General features: G+C 36.5%; 1 protein-coding gene across 1 annotated transcript in view; it reads left to right on the top strand.

Moving 5' to 3' along the window:
- The first annotated feature begins 2,552 nt into the window (after window positions 1-2,552).
- The window catches only part of LOC127649515 (calsequestrin-1-like), a 16,842-nt gene continuing 3,038 nt past the window's right edge, over window positions 2,553-16,356 (top strand). The window contains exons 1-5 of the mRNA XM_052134659.1: window positions 2,553-2,957; window positions 13,462-13,555; window positions 14,542-14,642; window positions 14,843-14,954; window positions 15,058-15,131. Of these exons, the coding sequence (XP_051990619.1) occupies window positions 2,721-2,957; window positions 13,462-13,555; window positions 14,542-14,642; window positions 14,843-14,954; window positions 15,058-15,131 (618 nt within the window). The 5' untranslated portion in view covers window positions 2,553-2,720. The remainder of the gene's footprint in view (window positions 2,958-13,461; window positions 13,556-14,541; window positions 14,643-14,842; window positions 14,955-15,057; window positions 15,132-16,356) is intronic.

Below are 16,356 nucleotides of genomic sequence, written 5' to 3'. Positions count from 1 at the left end.
TTTTGGGTAAACTATCCCTTATTTTTTAAGTCTGCCTGGTACAGTATCATTCCAAATAAACACATTTACCATTTCATGAAGAATTATACTAAACTGGCTGATTCTTTTGACATCAACACTGGATATGCAATTATGTCCAAACACCCTACTCTACACTTCTCGTGACACTTTTTTCATCACATCATCTCACAAACACAGACACACACACACACACACACATATGTTGGTCTACCTATCATTATGAGGACTTTCCATAGACATAATGACTTTTATACTGTACAAACTATAGATTCTATCCTCTAAACCTAACACAACCCCTAAACCTAATCATCACAGAAAACTTTCTGCATTTTTACATTTTCAATAAAACATTGTTTAGTATGATTTTTAAGCGATTTGAATTATGGGGACACTAGAAATGTCCTCATAAATCACATTTATAGCATAATAACCTTGTAATTACTAATTTGTAACTTACAAAATTGTCCTCGTAAATCACAAAAACACACACACACACACACACACACACACACACACACACACACTGCTTTGCTTCCTCATTAGCCTAGTTGATGACTAAACAGGTATTAACTCCACAGGCCACTAAATAAAGAGTAGAGAAGAGAACATGTAAGATCATGTTACAGATTTTTATTAATAACTCACCTCTCGCCTTTCAATTTGTAAAGTAATCTTGAGCTATTTAGCAACCATACACACACACACATACATATGATTTTTAAAATACACATACACATACACATACTGTAGTGCCTGCACAAAGTTTAGGCAGGTAGGCTGTAAAAGAAAATCATCTGTGCCTGTAAACACTGCATGATTGCATTTTAGTTGCATGTCATATTCTGGGTTCCACACAGAACTGCGAGCCAGAACTGATCACCCAAAAAGCAACCTGACATCTGTGAAACCAAAGGAGGCCCAGCAGTCTTGTATCTCCATCTTGTCCTGGAGTGACCCAGTACCACATTCAAGCATCAAGTTTGAGCCAAGTGCGGCAAACAAGACACCTTCACCCCCACCCCACCCTCTGCACGTCCGTCCATGCTACATCTTGTATTTTTAGCCATGATCTGAGCTCTGTAAAGCTTAATATGGGAGAGGAACCTCAAGAACCTTCTGTATGTCTTCTGAAACCTTACCAAACCTGTCCTCTCCATTTCTCCTACCATCTCATTCTTTGCTTTATAAACACGCTTGCTCTTTCTTTTAAAGTAATGTTCCGGGTTCAATACAAGCTAATCTCAATTAACAGCATTTGTGGCATAATATTGATTTCCACAATAAATAATTTCTATTCGTCCCTCTTTTTAAATTGTGGTAACAGCAAGGCACTTACAATCAAAGTGAATTAGGCCAGTCCAAACACATAGTTTCAAAAGTATAGCCACGAAATGTAAACATAATGCATGTTAATATGATTTTATTGTGACAAAATCACTTACAAATCTTATCTGTGTAAAGTTAAATCCAAAATAAAATTTTACAACTTTGTTATCATGACAACGAAACCCTGCAATCCTGCTATTGGATAATACTCTCCAATAGTATGCAATTTAATCAAACTGAAATCATGCTTAACTCGATGTATTAACGTCTCGTGGCTGTAATTTTGATACGATGTGTGGCCCAATTCACTTCCTTTGTAATTGCCTTACTGAAATGGCTTGTTTTTAATAATCAATGGGCAAGTTTAAATTATTTTTGTGGTAATCAACATTATGCCACAAATGCTGTTGATTGAGCTTAACTTGAAGCCAGAACATTTCTTTAAAGCAGCTGGTCTGGTGGGATGTGACGAAACAATGCAAAATGCAATAATAAATCAAATGCAACTAACCATATAATCATGGATACAACTTTTAAAAGGGGGAAAACAATGTTTCTCATATCTGTTGTTGTTGTTGTTGACCAATCAAACTCTATGGTATTTTGTCACAATTTAATTTGTCACTTGGTCGAAGCTAGCAAAACTAGTTCTGGCAAACTAGTCGCAAACGCCACAAATTTGCCGCAAATTTGACACTCGTTATTTTCACATACAAATGAGCTTGTGATTCACTGCAAATGTTTACCGGTAGTGGTGAACCTACTGCAAACCTTTGGCAACAATAGACAATTTGCTGCAAAGCTGAAAATAATCAGTATGCAAATTTGCAATGAACTTTTTGGGTTCATTCTGGAAAAATATGAACAAAACTATGACCCAGAATAAATTAAATACAAGTTACTGATTTGGTATGGTGTTGGGTCGCCACTTGAAAGTAAAATCTAGGTCCTGAAGCCAAACCAGTTGAGAACCACTTGTTTAAAGTTTTGTTCATGCTAAGTAGGTCTATAGGTTTGACTCTTATCTCACGCTGCTCTAATCCTCCAGTCCTTATGCCTAGAAATACAAGATATCTTACTCTCTCTCTCTTTTTAGCAACCAACTCTCTCATTCTATCTATCTTACTCTCTCTCTCCCTTGCTCTCTCACACACACACACACACACACACATTGACACACCTAATCCCACCCCCTAAAGCTCTCTAGACCCTGTAACTCTCCTCTTTTACCCGTGTGCAGGGGTTTCATACGGGGGCCTCAGGACTTGGTCTTATCTGTTCTGGGTGGCGGGGGTCACAGGTCCTTTCTAATTTAATTGCATGAATTAATTAGTTAATTTGTACTATATATCTCCCTATTTAAGCATTGAAACATGAAGTGGAACCTAATGTTCCTTGGGCTCCTCCTGACCTTCGGGCAGCTGTCATGGGGCCAGAAGGGTATGGACATCCCTGAGTACGATGGAAAGGACCGGGTTCATGACCTTAATGTCAAGAATTACAAGTCTGTGATGAAGAAATATGACGTGATGGTGGTGTACTACCATGAGCAAGTAGGATCCAGCAAAGTCGCCCAGAAACAGTTCCAGATTGAGGAGCTAGCCCTTGAGGTGGGTTTGACTAAGAATTGGCCATTGTAGGGGAAAGGGGAGGGGTAATTAATGGTAGTACCTGGACCCAGTGTAATTGTGGACATTGGAAACAGTGGATGTTAAAGGCATAGCATTGAAGATCCTTTCAGAAGGACATCTGTGAGGCTTTCAGGCATAAAATGTGTCAGAATGTTAAATCACTTTCACCATTAAATGCACGGGTGTTTTGCCAAATGCTATTACGTACCTCGGGTCATTAGCGACCCGAAACATATGGATCAACAAAATGCCCAGATAGAGTAACATTTTAAAGCATTTTTATGAATTAGAAAATAATAGAATATAAAACATCCTGTTATGTTTTCATGTTTTATTTTTCATATATCAAAGAGATGACGCAACAAATGATAGAACGTGATTTGTTACTTCCACGCTGAAACATTTTGAGACGCATTTAAGCTACACATAAGTTACACATATGTATTTTTAGGCACTAAATATGGGCAACATGGGCATGAACAGTATAATATGGCTGTTGCCATTTGAATGTACTTCTGTAATTATAGAAGTACATTCAAATGTCAACAGTCATATCATACTGTTCATGCCCATGTTGCTTATTTTTCAAACAGCAATTTCAAATGTAAATCAAGTCAATCACCTTGAGTAACAAATAACATGTATGATATGTATGTGTACATGCATATGGGATATTGATAATTCACCACCATTTCATAGAAATGTAACATGGTACAGTAGTAATTTGTATGAATATGGCTCACATTACTCTTGTAATAAACAAAGAAATAGATATCCTGTGATAGTAAACTTAAATAGAAATGAAAGAATCATTAACAATATGATTTATAGAAGTGGAAATATATATTGCGACACAATTACAAATCTTGGGTCACTGAAGACCTTTTACACTTTTGGTGAGAGAGAGAGAGAGCGCAATTTTATTTAATTATTTTTTATAAGGGTTAAAGCTTTCAAACTGCACAGAAAATTAGAGCCATGGAATTCGTGATCATGGAAATGGTCAATTAGTGCATTAGATGAAGGTTGTCAAATGTGTTATTGCTGCAGACTACGGAGATGTCCTCAGTTCTGAACCAAAATAGATAAACAGTACATGAGGCATGCTATCATGCTCAAATTGTAGTCTTGACACCAACATAAGTATTAATTGGGGGTTTACACATTGTTTTGGGTAAAATTTCTTAAAAAGAACAGAATTTGCGAAAATTGGATGAGAAAGAGCTGGTGTCAGTGTAATTAAATGTTTGTTGGAAAATTGCTATGTAAGGCTAATGGAAATGTTTCAGGTTTGAGATCAAGTCAGGGTTAATACAAACCACAAATAGTGGAATAAGAGAGAGAATAAACTGCAAATTCAGGTGCATTTGGCAGACATGGCTTGTTCATTATTAGAAAAGATGCTTTGCAGCACACTGCAAAACATGCAATGAAACGATAACTAAAGGCGTTTGCATGTACTGTAAGAGCCACAGGCCTTGCTAAAAGCATAAAACTGCTTGTGACTCAGTGAAATTTCTTCCTAGCATGTGGGCTCTCCATTAGTTTATTAGTACATTAACTTTTGTTTAGTTCAGGATGAAGATGTTAAACTTTCAAATCCTTCATAGCATCCCTGAGGTAGAGCTAAATAGCATCGATCATTTTCAAAGGTAAACATATCCTTTTATAACAAGTCATATTTTAATGCAGCCGTTTGATTACATCCACACAGCTGTTTACATTTATTGAAAATGTGTTCTAGCTGTTGCTGTGATTCATTTAGTGTTGCTTCTTGTAGATTTAGAAAGTTTGGTTTTGTCTGATCAAAAAGTGTTTAATCATGTCTGACCAAGTTGATTTGTTTTTGGCACTCTTCAGGGATTGGATGAGGGTAAAGAGTGGAAAAAATTGACTCTAGTTGGTCAAGCAACAGAGTGGTATCATGTCCTCCTGGTTTGCTGACTTTGAGGATCAGACAGCACTGCTTCGCTGAGTCAAATACTACCTCACATGCACAAGCACACACGGCACTCACTCACATAATTTTAAATAGCTATAATATGTCCCTACCAACTTGCAGGAAATCGAAAATGTCCCGACCAACGTTTGGGAAATTTTACAACACTTAAAATACTTTAACTTTATACAATGTTTTTATTTTAACAACAATTAAATATCCTTAGTATAATTATTAATGTGTAAATGTTCGCCCTACTACCTCTTGTGAAGCCGCGCATAAACGGGGTTGTCACGTGTCACCTATTTTTTTCTCAGCGCTGTTGAGGATGCACCAATCACAGCATTGTGTAAGATTTTTGTTATTATTATTATTTTCTGGATATTACGCGGGCCGATTTCCATTGGTATTTTAAGTCCAATCCTTGAAATTAGTAGATTTAAACAAGCATACTTTTCGTGTAAAAAATGTTTCCTGTAAAAATGTCAAAACGTCATGAGTCTTCCATGCATCCCAGAGGAGAATTCTTCATTTTCGGCCGGTAAGCGCCCTCTTGAGGAAGACACCTTAAAATTTGAACGATTGTGTCAGAGGTGCAGGATTTTAAGATGCTGGTATAACGCCCAATAAATGTTTTATTTAGCACATTGGAGAAAAGCATCTGAATTAGAAAATATTGTTTTGTCAATAAAATAAGGCATTTGTAATAAAGCCATTAATTGTAGGCTAAGCCTAAAGCCTGTTTTGTTCAGGATGCCTACTTTTTTAGATAAAAATGTAAGTACATATAAATAAGCAATATGAGAAACGAATGTGTGTGAGTGAGGGGAGTTGGAAAGCAAAACGTGTGTGGGCCAAAGCTCTATTCTCTAATTTTTAATATGTTGGGCCAGAGAAATAAAAAATTAGACTTGTTATATGAGGTAAGGTAATACTGTTATTTTGCCCTTTTGAATATTATTCTAGCTGTATGTCCCTGCCAACTTTCAAACCAAACATATGCCCTTGCTCGCTCACACATCTATACATACAGAATAAGAGACATTAGTGTGTCAAAGGACATATTTTCAAAAAGTTTGTGTACTGGTATTTTCAGAAAAGGCACATACTGTACTGTAAATACACAGACATTATCTTTTAACTGTTGAAACATAGAATGTTCTTGAAACATGTTGTTTGAATGTGGTTGTTTTGGATTTTTATGTGGTGCTGTGTGCCTCAATAGCTTCCCATTACTGTCACATTCAGTTCAAAGGATGAAAACAAGGATGAAAAAGCAGGAATTTTCAAATGTCACCTGTTTATACGTTCAAGTTGAGCTCTAAATCCTGATGATAGGTCTAAATTTGAATGTGAGCAGTTCTAAATCTAATTCTAATCTAAATGTTACATCTAAATATAAATGTTAAATCTAAACCTGAAAGTAGAACTACATTTTTAGCCAATAGGCAAATGTGATGCCCCTGATGGATGTCATTGAAAGGCTCATAAAGCTAAACTAATGATCCAATCCAAAGAAACAGGAAGAACTGGGTCTCACTTCCTATTAATGACTGATGTTAGTTGTTTAGAGCATTTTCTATGAGTGATTTTACAATCTATTTAGGCTTACAATGCTTTTGGGGAACATGGCCCTGGGCAGCTATTTATAGCATGTCGATTTTTACTTCCAGCATCTGATAGGTCTGTTCATCTGTTCTTAAAGGGTTCAATTCACAGTAATCCTGTTGATAATAGCAAACATAGAGCTGAATGCCACTTGAATGTAAGTCAAACAAATCAGCATTTTATTTTAATAATTGAGACAATTGGGACTATCTGGGTGGCTGAAACATTTATTGCTCTTATCGCCAGACTTGAAATCTTAGACCGTTCAACCTCGATAGAGGACAATTACTAATAAGTAACAATATAGATTACTCTGTAGCTTTGTTTGAGGCTTCAGAACCAGTGGAATGTGGGGCCTGTTACACCCTCCATGAGAACACTGTGGACTATGTCCTCTATGTGCAGGAAAATGCTGATGCGTCTCGCAGTATATTTGCTCCATGAGATCAGATGGATAATTTTTTTCAAAGAAATTTGTTTTTTTAGTTTTACCTCTGTAGGTTTTTGTTTGTTGACGTTTTTGATTTGTTGACATGCAGACATGGAGGTACCAAAACCAATGCTAAAAAATATATAACTCAATGTTAGATAATTTATAAAGCATTTTTTAAGCATTAAGCCTTTATTTTCTTATTCAAGATCAAACACATGCAATGAGTCACATGTTCTTGCAACGAGTTTCAGCAGCTGTGTGTATCATGCTACACGTAGCACATTGTGTAAATCATCCAGCTGTCAGCTAATGGCCCCTGCTGATTAATAACATTATTTAGGGCTTGAGGGAGAAGTCTTACAAGTTATAGGTAATCCTATATTAGGTTGTGTAAGAGGAAACCGATAAGCAAACATATTAAATGCATCCCCTGGCCTTGGATAAGAACCTCCAGGAAGACAACAATTCCTCTTCAATAATTATCCCACCCAAATTTTAAACCTCACCATCAACTGTGATGTGCACAATGACATGAGCAATTCTAAGACAGCATAACTCTAGAAATTAGCATTTTCCACCTGTCACTGGGAACTCAGGTTACGCCATCGTTCAGCCATGCTGTCACCTTTTGTATTCAAAAGTAATTTTTGAAAATGTTGGGTGTGTTTGTCACTGAGAAAACCTCTTGACAAGACAAGAGATATTTATTGAGTGTCTAAATTTACAGTGCATCGCTGGATTCTATTAATCTTAGTGATAAAGTAAATAACAGTTTATTTTCATGATGACGGAATTGGCCACATTAATGGAAAGTTCACCCAAAAATGGAAATTCTGTCATAATTTTTCACGCTAATGTCATTCCAAATCTCTCTGACCTGCTTTTCTATGTGGAACAGAAATACAATAGATGTTAGGCAGTATGTTAGTCTCAGTTACCATTCACTATCAGTGCATCTTTTTTTCCTTTAAAAATACTTTTGTTGGTGTTTTCAGGTTACAGAGCCCCTTAGAGGACAGGGCGGGAATTTTGCGTTCCCTTGCAATACGTTTTGCGTTCCTTCACAATAGTTTGCTTAACCTCTCAATAAGTTTGCATTCCATCGCAACAAGTTTTGGGTTCCCTTGCAATAAGTTTTACATTCCCTCATAATACGTTTTGGGTTCCTTTGCAAAAGATTGCTTTCCCTCACAATAGTTTGCGTTCACTCACAAGAAGCTTTGCGTTCCCTCACAATAGTTTAGCGTACCCTCACAATAAGTTTTGCATTCCCTTGCAATAAGTTTTGCATTCCCTCACAATAAGTTTAGCATTCACAATAGTTTGGCTTCGCTTGCAATAAGTTTTGCATTCCCTCACAACAGTTTAGCATACCCTCGCAATAGACTGCATCCCTCGCAATAAGTTTTGTATTCCCTCACAGTAGTTTGCGTTCCCTCGCAATAAGTTTTGCATTCCCTCGCAATACGTTTTTAATTCCATTCCAATAGTTTGGGTTCCCTCGCGATAAGTTTTGCATTCCCTCGCAATAAGTTTTGCATTCCCACACAATAGTTTGGGTTCCCTCGGAATAATTTTGAATTCCTTCACAATAATTTGTGTTCCTTCGCAATAAGTTTTGCATTCCCTCACAATAAGTTTTGAATTCCCTCACAATAGTTTGTGTTCCCTCGCAATAAGCTTTACTTTCCCTCACAACAGTTTGAGTTTCCTCGCAATAAGTTTTGCATTCCCTCACAATAAGTTTTTAATTCCCACACAATAGTTTGGGTTCCCTCGGAATAATTTTGAATTCCTTCACAATAATTTGTGTTCCCTCGCAATAAGTTTTGCATTCCCTCACAACAGTTTTCCGTGCCCTCACAACAGTTTGCATTCCCTTTCAATACGTTTAGCATTCCCTCACAATAGTTTAGCGTACCCTCGCAATATAATTCCCTCACAATAAGTTTTGAATTCCATCACAATAGTTTTGGTTCCCTAGCAATAAGTTTTGTGTTCCCTCACAATAAGCTTTGCTTTCCATCACAACAGTTTGCGTTTTCTCGGAATAAGTTTTGCATTATCTCACAATAGTTTAGCATACCCTCAAAATAGACTACATCCCTCGCAATCATTTTTGCATTCCCTCGCAATAAGTTTAGCATTCCCTCACAATAATTTGCGTTCCCTCGCAATAAGATTAGCATTCACAATAGTTTGGGCTCCCTCGCAATACAGTTTGCATTCCCTCACAATAGTTTAGCGTACCCTTGAAATAGACTGCATCCCTCGCAATAATTCTTGCATTCCCTCACAATAGTTTAGCGTACACGTGAAATAGACTGCATCCCTCGCAATAATTTTCACATTCCCTCGCAATAAGTTTTGCATTCCCTCACAATAATTTGCATTCCCTCACAATAAGATTAGCATTCACAATAGTTTGGGTTTCCTCGCAATAAGTTTTGCATTCCCTCACAACGTTTTGCGTTACCTCGCAATAAATTTTGAATTCCCTCACAATAGTTTTGCATTCCCTCACAATAGTTTTGGTTCCCTAGCAATATGTTTTGTGTTCCCTCACAATAGTCTGTGTTCCCTCGCAATAAGTTTTGAATTCCCTCAGAATAGTTTGTGTTCCCTCACAATAGTTTAGCGTACCTTTGCAATAGACTGCATCCCTCGCAATAAGTTTTGCATTCCCTTGCAATACGTTTTGCATTTCCTCACAATAGTTTGGGTTCCCTCGCAATAAGTTTTGCATTCACAATAGTTTGCGTTCCCTCGTAATAAGTTTAGCACTCAGTTTGTGTTCCCTCGCAATACGTTTTGAATTCCCTCACAATAGTTTAGTGTGCCCTCGTAATAGATTGCATCCCTCGCAATAATTTCTGCATTCCCTCGCAATAAGTTTTGAATTCCCTCACAATAGTTTGGGTTCCCTCACGATAGTTTAGTGTGCCCTCATAATAGATTGCATCCCTCGCAATAATTTCTGCATTCCCTCACAATAAGTTTTGAATTCCCTCACAATAGTTTGGGTTCCCTCGCAATAAGTTTTGCGTTCCCTTGCAATAAGTTTAGCACTCACAATAGTTTGGGTTCCCTCGCAATAAGTTTTGCATTCCCTCACAATAGTTTTGGTTCCCTCGCAAAAAGTTTTGCATTCCCTTGCAATACGTTTTGCATTTCCTCACAATAGTTTGGGTTCCCTCGCAATAAGTTTTGCATTCACAATAGTTTGCGTTCCCTCGTAATAAGTTTAGCACTCAGTTTGTGTTCCCTCGCAATAAGTTTTGAATTCCCTCACAATAGTTTAGTGTGCCCTCGTAATAGATTGCATCCCTCGCAATAATTTCTGCATTCCCTCGCAATAAGTTTTGAATTCCCTCACAATAGTTTGGGTTCCCTCGCAATATGTTTTGTGTTCCCTCACGACAGTTTTGCGCGCCCTCTCAATAGTTTTCGTTCCCTCGCAAGAAATGTTGCATTCCCTCGCAATAGTTTGCATTCCCTGGCAATAGTTTAGTATGCCCTCGGAATAGTTTGCATTCCCACGTAATAAGTTTTGCGTTCCCTCACAATAAGTTTTTCATTCCATCGCAATAGTCTTAATTTAACAATTTATATGAGTATGTTTAAATTGTGTGTCAAACTTATTAATTGGCTCTTTAGAGGCCCTGTGGATGTTGTGTATGTAATGTGGTAACACAGTCCTGCTGAGTGCTGATGTAATATTATGTGAGTTATAACAGCTTGAGGTTGCTTGTGTGCTTGCTGCTCCCTGGGCAGATAGGATTACAGGAGGTTCAAGCATGAAATCTGCAGTGTCGGCTTAGAGGACTGTGTACTGGGCGCATTACTGTACCTGTCAGCGGATCCCAGGAACCTGAACGTCACCACCACCTTGCCAAAATAGTCCTGGTCGGTCTGTGCAGTAGCGCTAATTATAGAGGTATCTGTTGTCATAGCTGTTTTTGGCACAGGCCACTGTAATGCTCCATAACAGAAGATCGGCTTTCTGCCCTTACAGAAACTAGTCTATGTCTTACTAGTATGTTCTCATTTCCATGACCAGGCATGGCGAAACTAGTTTCTTGTTTCGATTTTCTAACAAAATAACAAATATTCATGTTAGCCAAAAAATATTAATTGGGACACAGAGTGAACCCTGTAATATAGCAGTCTCTGCATTCTCAATTCTACTTTTGGGAAGCCGATATTTTTGAAGCCATCTTCAGAATTAATATTTAGAATTAAATTGCGTCACTTACTTGGTAGTTTACTTACTGTATACTTATCATTTTCATTTTCTTTCTTTTCAAACCCATTCCAATCAGTTATATGGGGGTAGGAAACTTTATGGTGGGTGGGGCTATAGATTCACAGTTGTATCCCAGAAAAAATCTACAGGCATAGATCACCCAAATGAAAATTCTGTTATCTCTTACTCACCCTCATTTTGTTTCAGACAGGTATGACTTTGTGTTGTTTGGGAAAAAAAAGTTGCAATGACATGGAATGGTGACTGAGGCTTACATTCTGCCTAACATCTAATTTTGTGTTCTAAGGTGGAATGAAAGTCATGTGGACTTGGAACAACATGAGGATGAGTGAATGATGACAGAATTGTACATTTTGGTTGAACTATCCCTAACTTTCCATAAGTCCATGCTATTTAGTGGAGTTCGAAAATCGGATTCAAAATATAATTTAAAACAAATTAAAATATTTAAGTTTTGCTCTATATCTAAATTAAAAACAAATTTGACAAATGTATTATGTCCAAACCTCCTTTGCATGCAATGTTAAAAGATGCACTTTGAAGCATTTACAAATCATGTTGGATAACATCAGGTTTTCCACATACTTGTGAGTCCATGCAAGCTCAAGTGCATGTTGTCATTAAAGCAAAATACAAAAACATAGTCTGAATTTCATGTTCATTTTTCAATTAAACTTTCCCTCAAATCATTATGGAGATAAATTAATTTGTAATGAAAAACAAATTAAAGTATAAAAATGCTTATTTAACTCAAGAAGCATTTTCACTCTGAACTGCATTGTACTTTCACACAAAATATGTTTTATAAAATACATTTTCTTTGACTCTCCCAGGCTGGGCATACTCATATTCTTGGCTGATGCAAAGAAGAGTAATGTACTGGATCAAATGATCCTTCCTTCCTCTATTCTTACTCTAATTTGTCATAAGCAATCTCTCTTCAAAATATCTTCTCAATATCTTCAAATATCTTCTCTTGTTGATTAATTGTTTCCATAGATTACCTTATGTAGCTGTGGTTTATTTGGCCTTAAACGCTAAGTTGAACATAAGACATCCCTTTATGGATGCTAGCATGTTACACTTATTCACTAGTTTGATAAGAAACACCTGAAATGAACCTGAAAATTAAAGACATTAACATTTTAACGATTGTACTATAATCAGACAGGAAATAACAGAAAATCTAGGCTTATCCCTCAAATATTGCTGCTATTATTTCACAAACTGAATTATAATTTGTTTTTTTCAAACAGACTTTGATAAACCTCAGACACAGAAAAGGTTAGATCTTTAGCTACACAGATTGAATAAACTGACAAAGAAATTTGATTCTGAACTGTCACAACATTTAAGCTTCAATATTTCTGACTATATTTATGGGAATATTTCTGCTGTATTTATCACAACATTCTGATAAATGCTTAAAGCAATCATAGTGGCAAACATTTACAATTTAGAAGGGAGATCTTTTGTTTGGCATTGGACAGTAAACAGCTGTAAGTGAAACTATAGTTACTTCATACCTCTACTTAATTATTTAGGAAATATTAAACAATAGAGGTGTTTGTAGGTGTTTGTCTTTCACAGTTTAGTGCTTGGAGAACTGTTCTTATGGTTGGGTGCACCTGTCACCACCCCAACACCCTGTTACTTCACACTAGACACTCTGCCAGATCTCCATGCCAACCGCTTTCCCATGTAGTGCACAGATTGGTGGAGGCAGCTGTCTGTCAAAAGGGTCATGTTTCACACCGATTTAGAAATTGCAGGGGCAGCGCTCTTGATGACCAGCTTTTATGGTTGTAAGACTGTGGAGGAAACTAACTACAGTTCTTACAGCATAGCCTGAAATATCCATGCAGGCAAAAGATGAATGCGCTTATCCATCAGGTTGTATTTACACTCAACTACCAAACCTTTCAAACCTATCTCTCTCAGGTTGAAAATGAAAGCATAATACTGTGCTGACAGGAAGCAAACATTTGTGCTTGGTGACCAAATAAGCTCAAAACAAGTCACCTTCCCTTGAAGTTTCCACATTAAAAGGAACTACTCAAGAATGCCTTCTCAATTCAATGCAATATTATTTTGTGTCAACGGTGTACTTCCACCAAGGTGCATTTATGCAATTCACACCCAGATCGTAAGCTTAAAAGAAAACTGTTCACACAAGCAAAATATTCTATTTAATTTGAAGAAGCTGAAGTTAAAAATAGTGTGTTTTGTTACATAGCTTGCTGCTCAAGTCCTGGAGGACCTAGACGACGAGGACATCGGAATTGGCCTACTCGATGAGAAGAAAGACCGTGCTGTTGCAAAGAAACTAGGTAATCTGTATTCAAGAAATACTCAAATATGACCATGATATACACTCACCGCGCACTTTATTAGGAACACTATGGTCCTAATAAAGTACAAAATGTGGTCTTCTGCTGTTGTAGCCCATCCACCTCAAGGTTTGATGTGTTGTGCATTCTGAGATGCTATTCTGCTCACTACAATTGTACAGAGTGGTTACCTGAGTTACTGTTGCCTTTCTGTCAGCTCTGCTCGGACAGCAGAGAAAAACAATGCTTGATACAAATAAAAAATACAACTAACAATATACAATATAGTTGGGCATAGTTATAATTGAGCAACAATAATTAGGCTTAACTTTTAAAAGGATGGAGATATTGTTCTCATATCTTTTTGTTGTTGTCTCTGTTGACTGTGCATCCAAACAAATGCTAGTATTTCGGCACAAATCTGTCACTTGGTAAGCTGGTCAAATAAGGTGGGTGCCAAAATGGACAGATTGCATAACTCATCCTAAACCAAGAACATCACTATGTAAGGAAAATTAAAATACAGCCCAAACTATTTATGTTTATTATTTATTATTATTTATTTATATATATACTATGGATTCACCTGCATGTTAAGAGGATAGACATGGTTTATGCTGACCACAATCTGACTGGCTTAATAAATATAATGAGCAATAATAATAATACATTTCCATGTTTCATTGAATGGAATGGATTCCTTGAATAGATTTTTGTTTACATTAGAACACTAATACATTTTGGTAGTGTTGGGACATCCCTTGATGTAATTATCTGTGTCCTGAAGCAAAACCGAATGAGAACCACTGATAAATATTACATAATCTTTTCAATACCAAACAATACTCTGTTTTTAATTACTCTCGTTACATTACTTGACTAGGGAAGCCAGTACAAGAGCAACCATGAAATCTGGTGGGCATTTCATATATAATTAGAAATTTCCAGAGGTTCTCATAGGTTCATTCCATCTCTGTTATCTTCAGGTCTGGATGAGGCAGATAGTATCTATATCTTCATTGAGGATGAAGTCGTTGAGTATGATGGAGAGCTTGCTGCGGACACACTGGTGGAGTTCCTCTATGATGTGCGTGAAAAATGAGTGCTAATTTAAACCTGGTACTTCTTCTGGACTATTTGATCTCATTTCATCTAAGAATTCATTGATTCAGATTTTTCTTAATTAACTTCCTGCACTTCTCCTTCTTGTATATTTACACTTGATCTACAGTGTCAGCAATCTGTTTTACTGTCATTCCCCCTTTCTCTGTTTGTCTCTTTTCCCAGGTCATTGAGGATCCAGTTGAGATCATTGATAATATGCGTGAGTTGAAAGGTTTCCATAATATTGAGGAGGATATCAAGCTGGTGGGCTTCTTCAAGAATGCAAAATCTGACCGTACGTATCTAGATGGCCCCCACAATCAGTCGTTCACTAATATGACTAAATTAAATAAGCAGGTGAATAGTTAAAAAGTTCACTGGTGGTCTTGTGATTTTAGACTATCATGCTTTTGAGGATGCAGCAGAAGAGTTCCATCCACACATGAAGTTCTTTGCCACCTTTAGTCCAAAGGTATAATGTTGTCTTAATTTATGCAAACCCATGTAAAAACAATAGAAATCTATAGACACTTTGGCAGTTTTACTTAAGCACAATTTGAATGAACAAATTCACTTTTAGAACTCTATTACTTTTCTAAGACTGGTGTAATAAAAAGTGTATAATAGCAGCTCCATAATCAGCTTTACTACTAGTGGTATAGCAATATATTACATTGTAGTCACATTAAAGGAATAGTTTACCCAAATTCTACCATATTTTGTTCACCATAATGTTGTTCCAAAATTACTTTCTTTTATAAATATAATTTTTTTAATGAATATTCTAGTCTATCTATTCAATATAATGGTGGATGATAGTGACTCACTTCAATGCAAGCACACATAACTATGCATGCATGTATGGACTACTTTTACTGTACTTTTGTGTGCTTTTTAAAAACAATATTTCAGGTTCATTACAAGTTAAGCTCAGCATATGTGGCATTCTGTTGATTACCACCAAAAAATATTTTGACTCGTCTTTTCTTTAAAATAAAAACAGAGCAAAAGGAGGTTACAGTGAGGCACTAACAATGGTGGTCAATGGGGCCAATTTTTGGATCGTTTAAAGGCAGAATTGATTTTATAAAAGCATTGCATTAGTTATATTTTATAAATCTTTTTATGGTTGTTTAGGGTTTTTAGGGTTTACAGTGTTACTTCATCATGGAAACGAAGTTGTAAAATTGGATATAACTTTACACAGTAAAGATTACTAAGCGATTTGATCACCTTAAAATGATGTTAACACGTATTTTGTTTATGTCTTGTGGCTATACTTTTAACATTTAAGGATTAGCCCCCATTCACTTCCATTGTAAGTGCCTCACTGTAACCCAGATTTGTACTTTTCTTTAAAGAAAACAAGGTACAAGTCAAGGTAATCAACATTATACCATAAATGCTTTTGTTTGAGCTTAACTTGCATTGAACCTGGTATATTCCTTTAAACTTTGAAGGGAGTCCCTATCAACTGCCATTGTATGGAATATATGGACCAGGATTTTTGTGGAAAAAAAAGAAGAAATTGTGTGTGTTTTGCATCAGAATGTAAGTCATAAAGGTTTGGAACTACATGATGGTAAGTAAATGATGACATCATTTTCATTCTGGATGAACTATCCCTTCAAAAGTGTTAAATATACAAAAGTGTTTTAAGAGCAATATATTATTTATACAAAGGTCAATTTACCCTG

This window comes from Xyrauchen texanus, chromosome 9 (assembly GCF_025860055.1).
Source record: "Xyrauchen texanus isolate HMW12.3.18 chromosome 9, RBS_HiC_50CHRs, whole genome shotgun sequence".
In the NCBI taxonomy this organism is placed as follows: Eukaryota; Metazoa; Chordata; class Actinopteri; order Cypriniformes; family Catostomidae; genus Xyrauchen; species Xyrauchen texanus.
The sequence above is the reverse complement of the archived record's forward strand: the minus strand, read 5'-3'. Positions and strand labels throughout refer to the sequence as shown.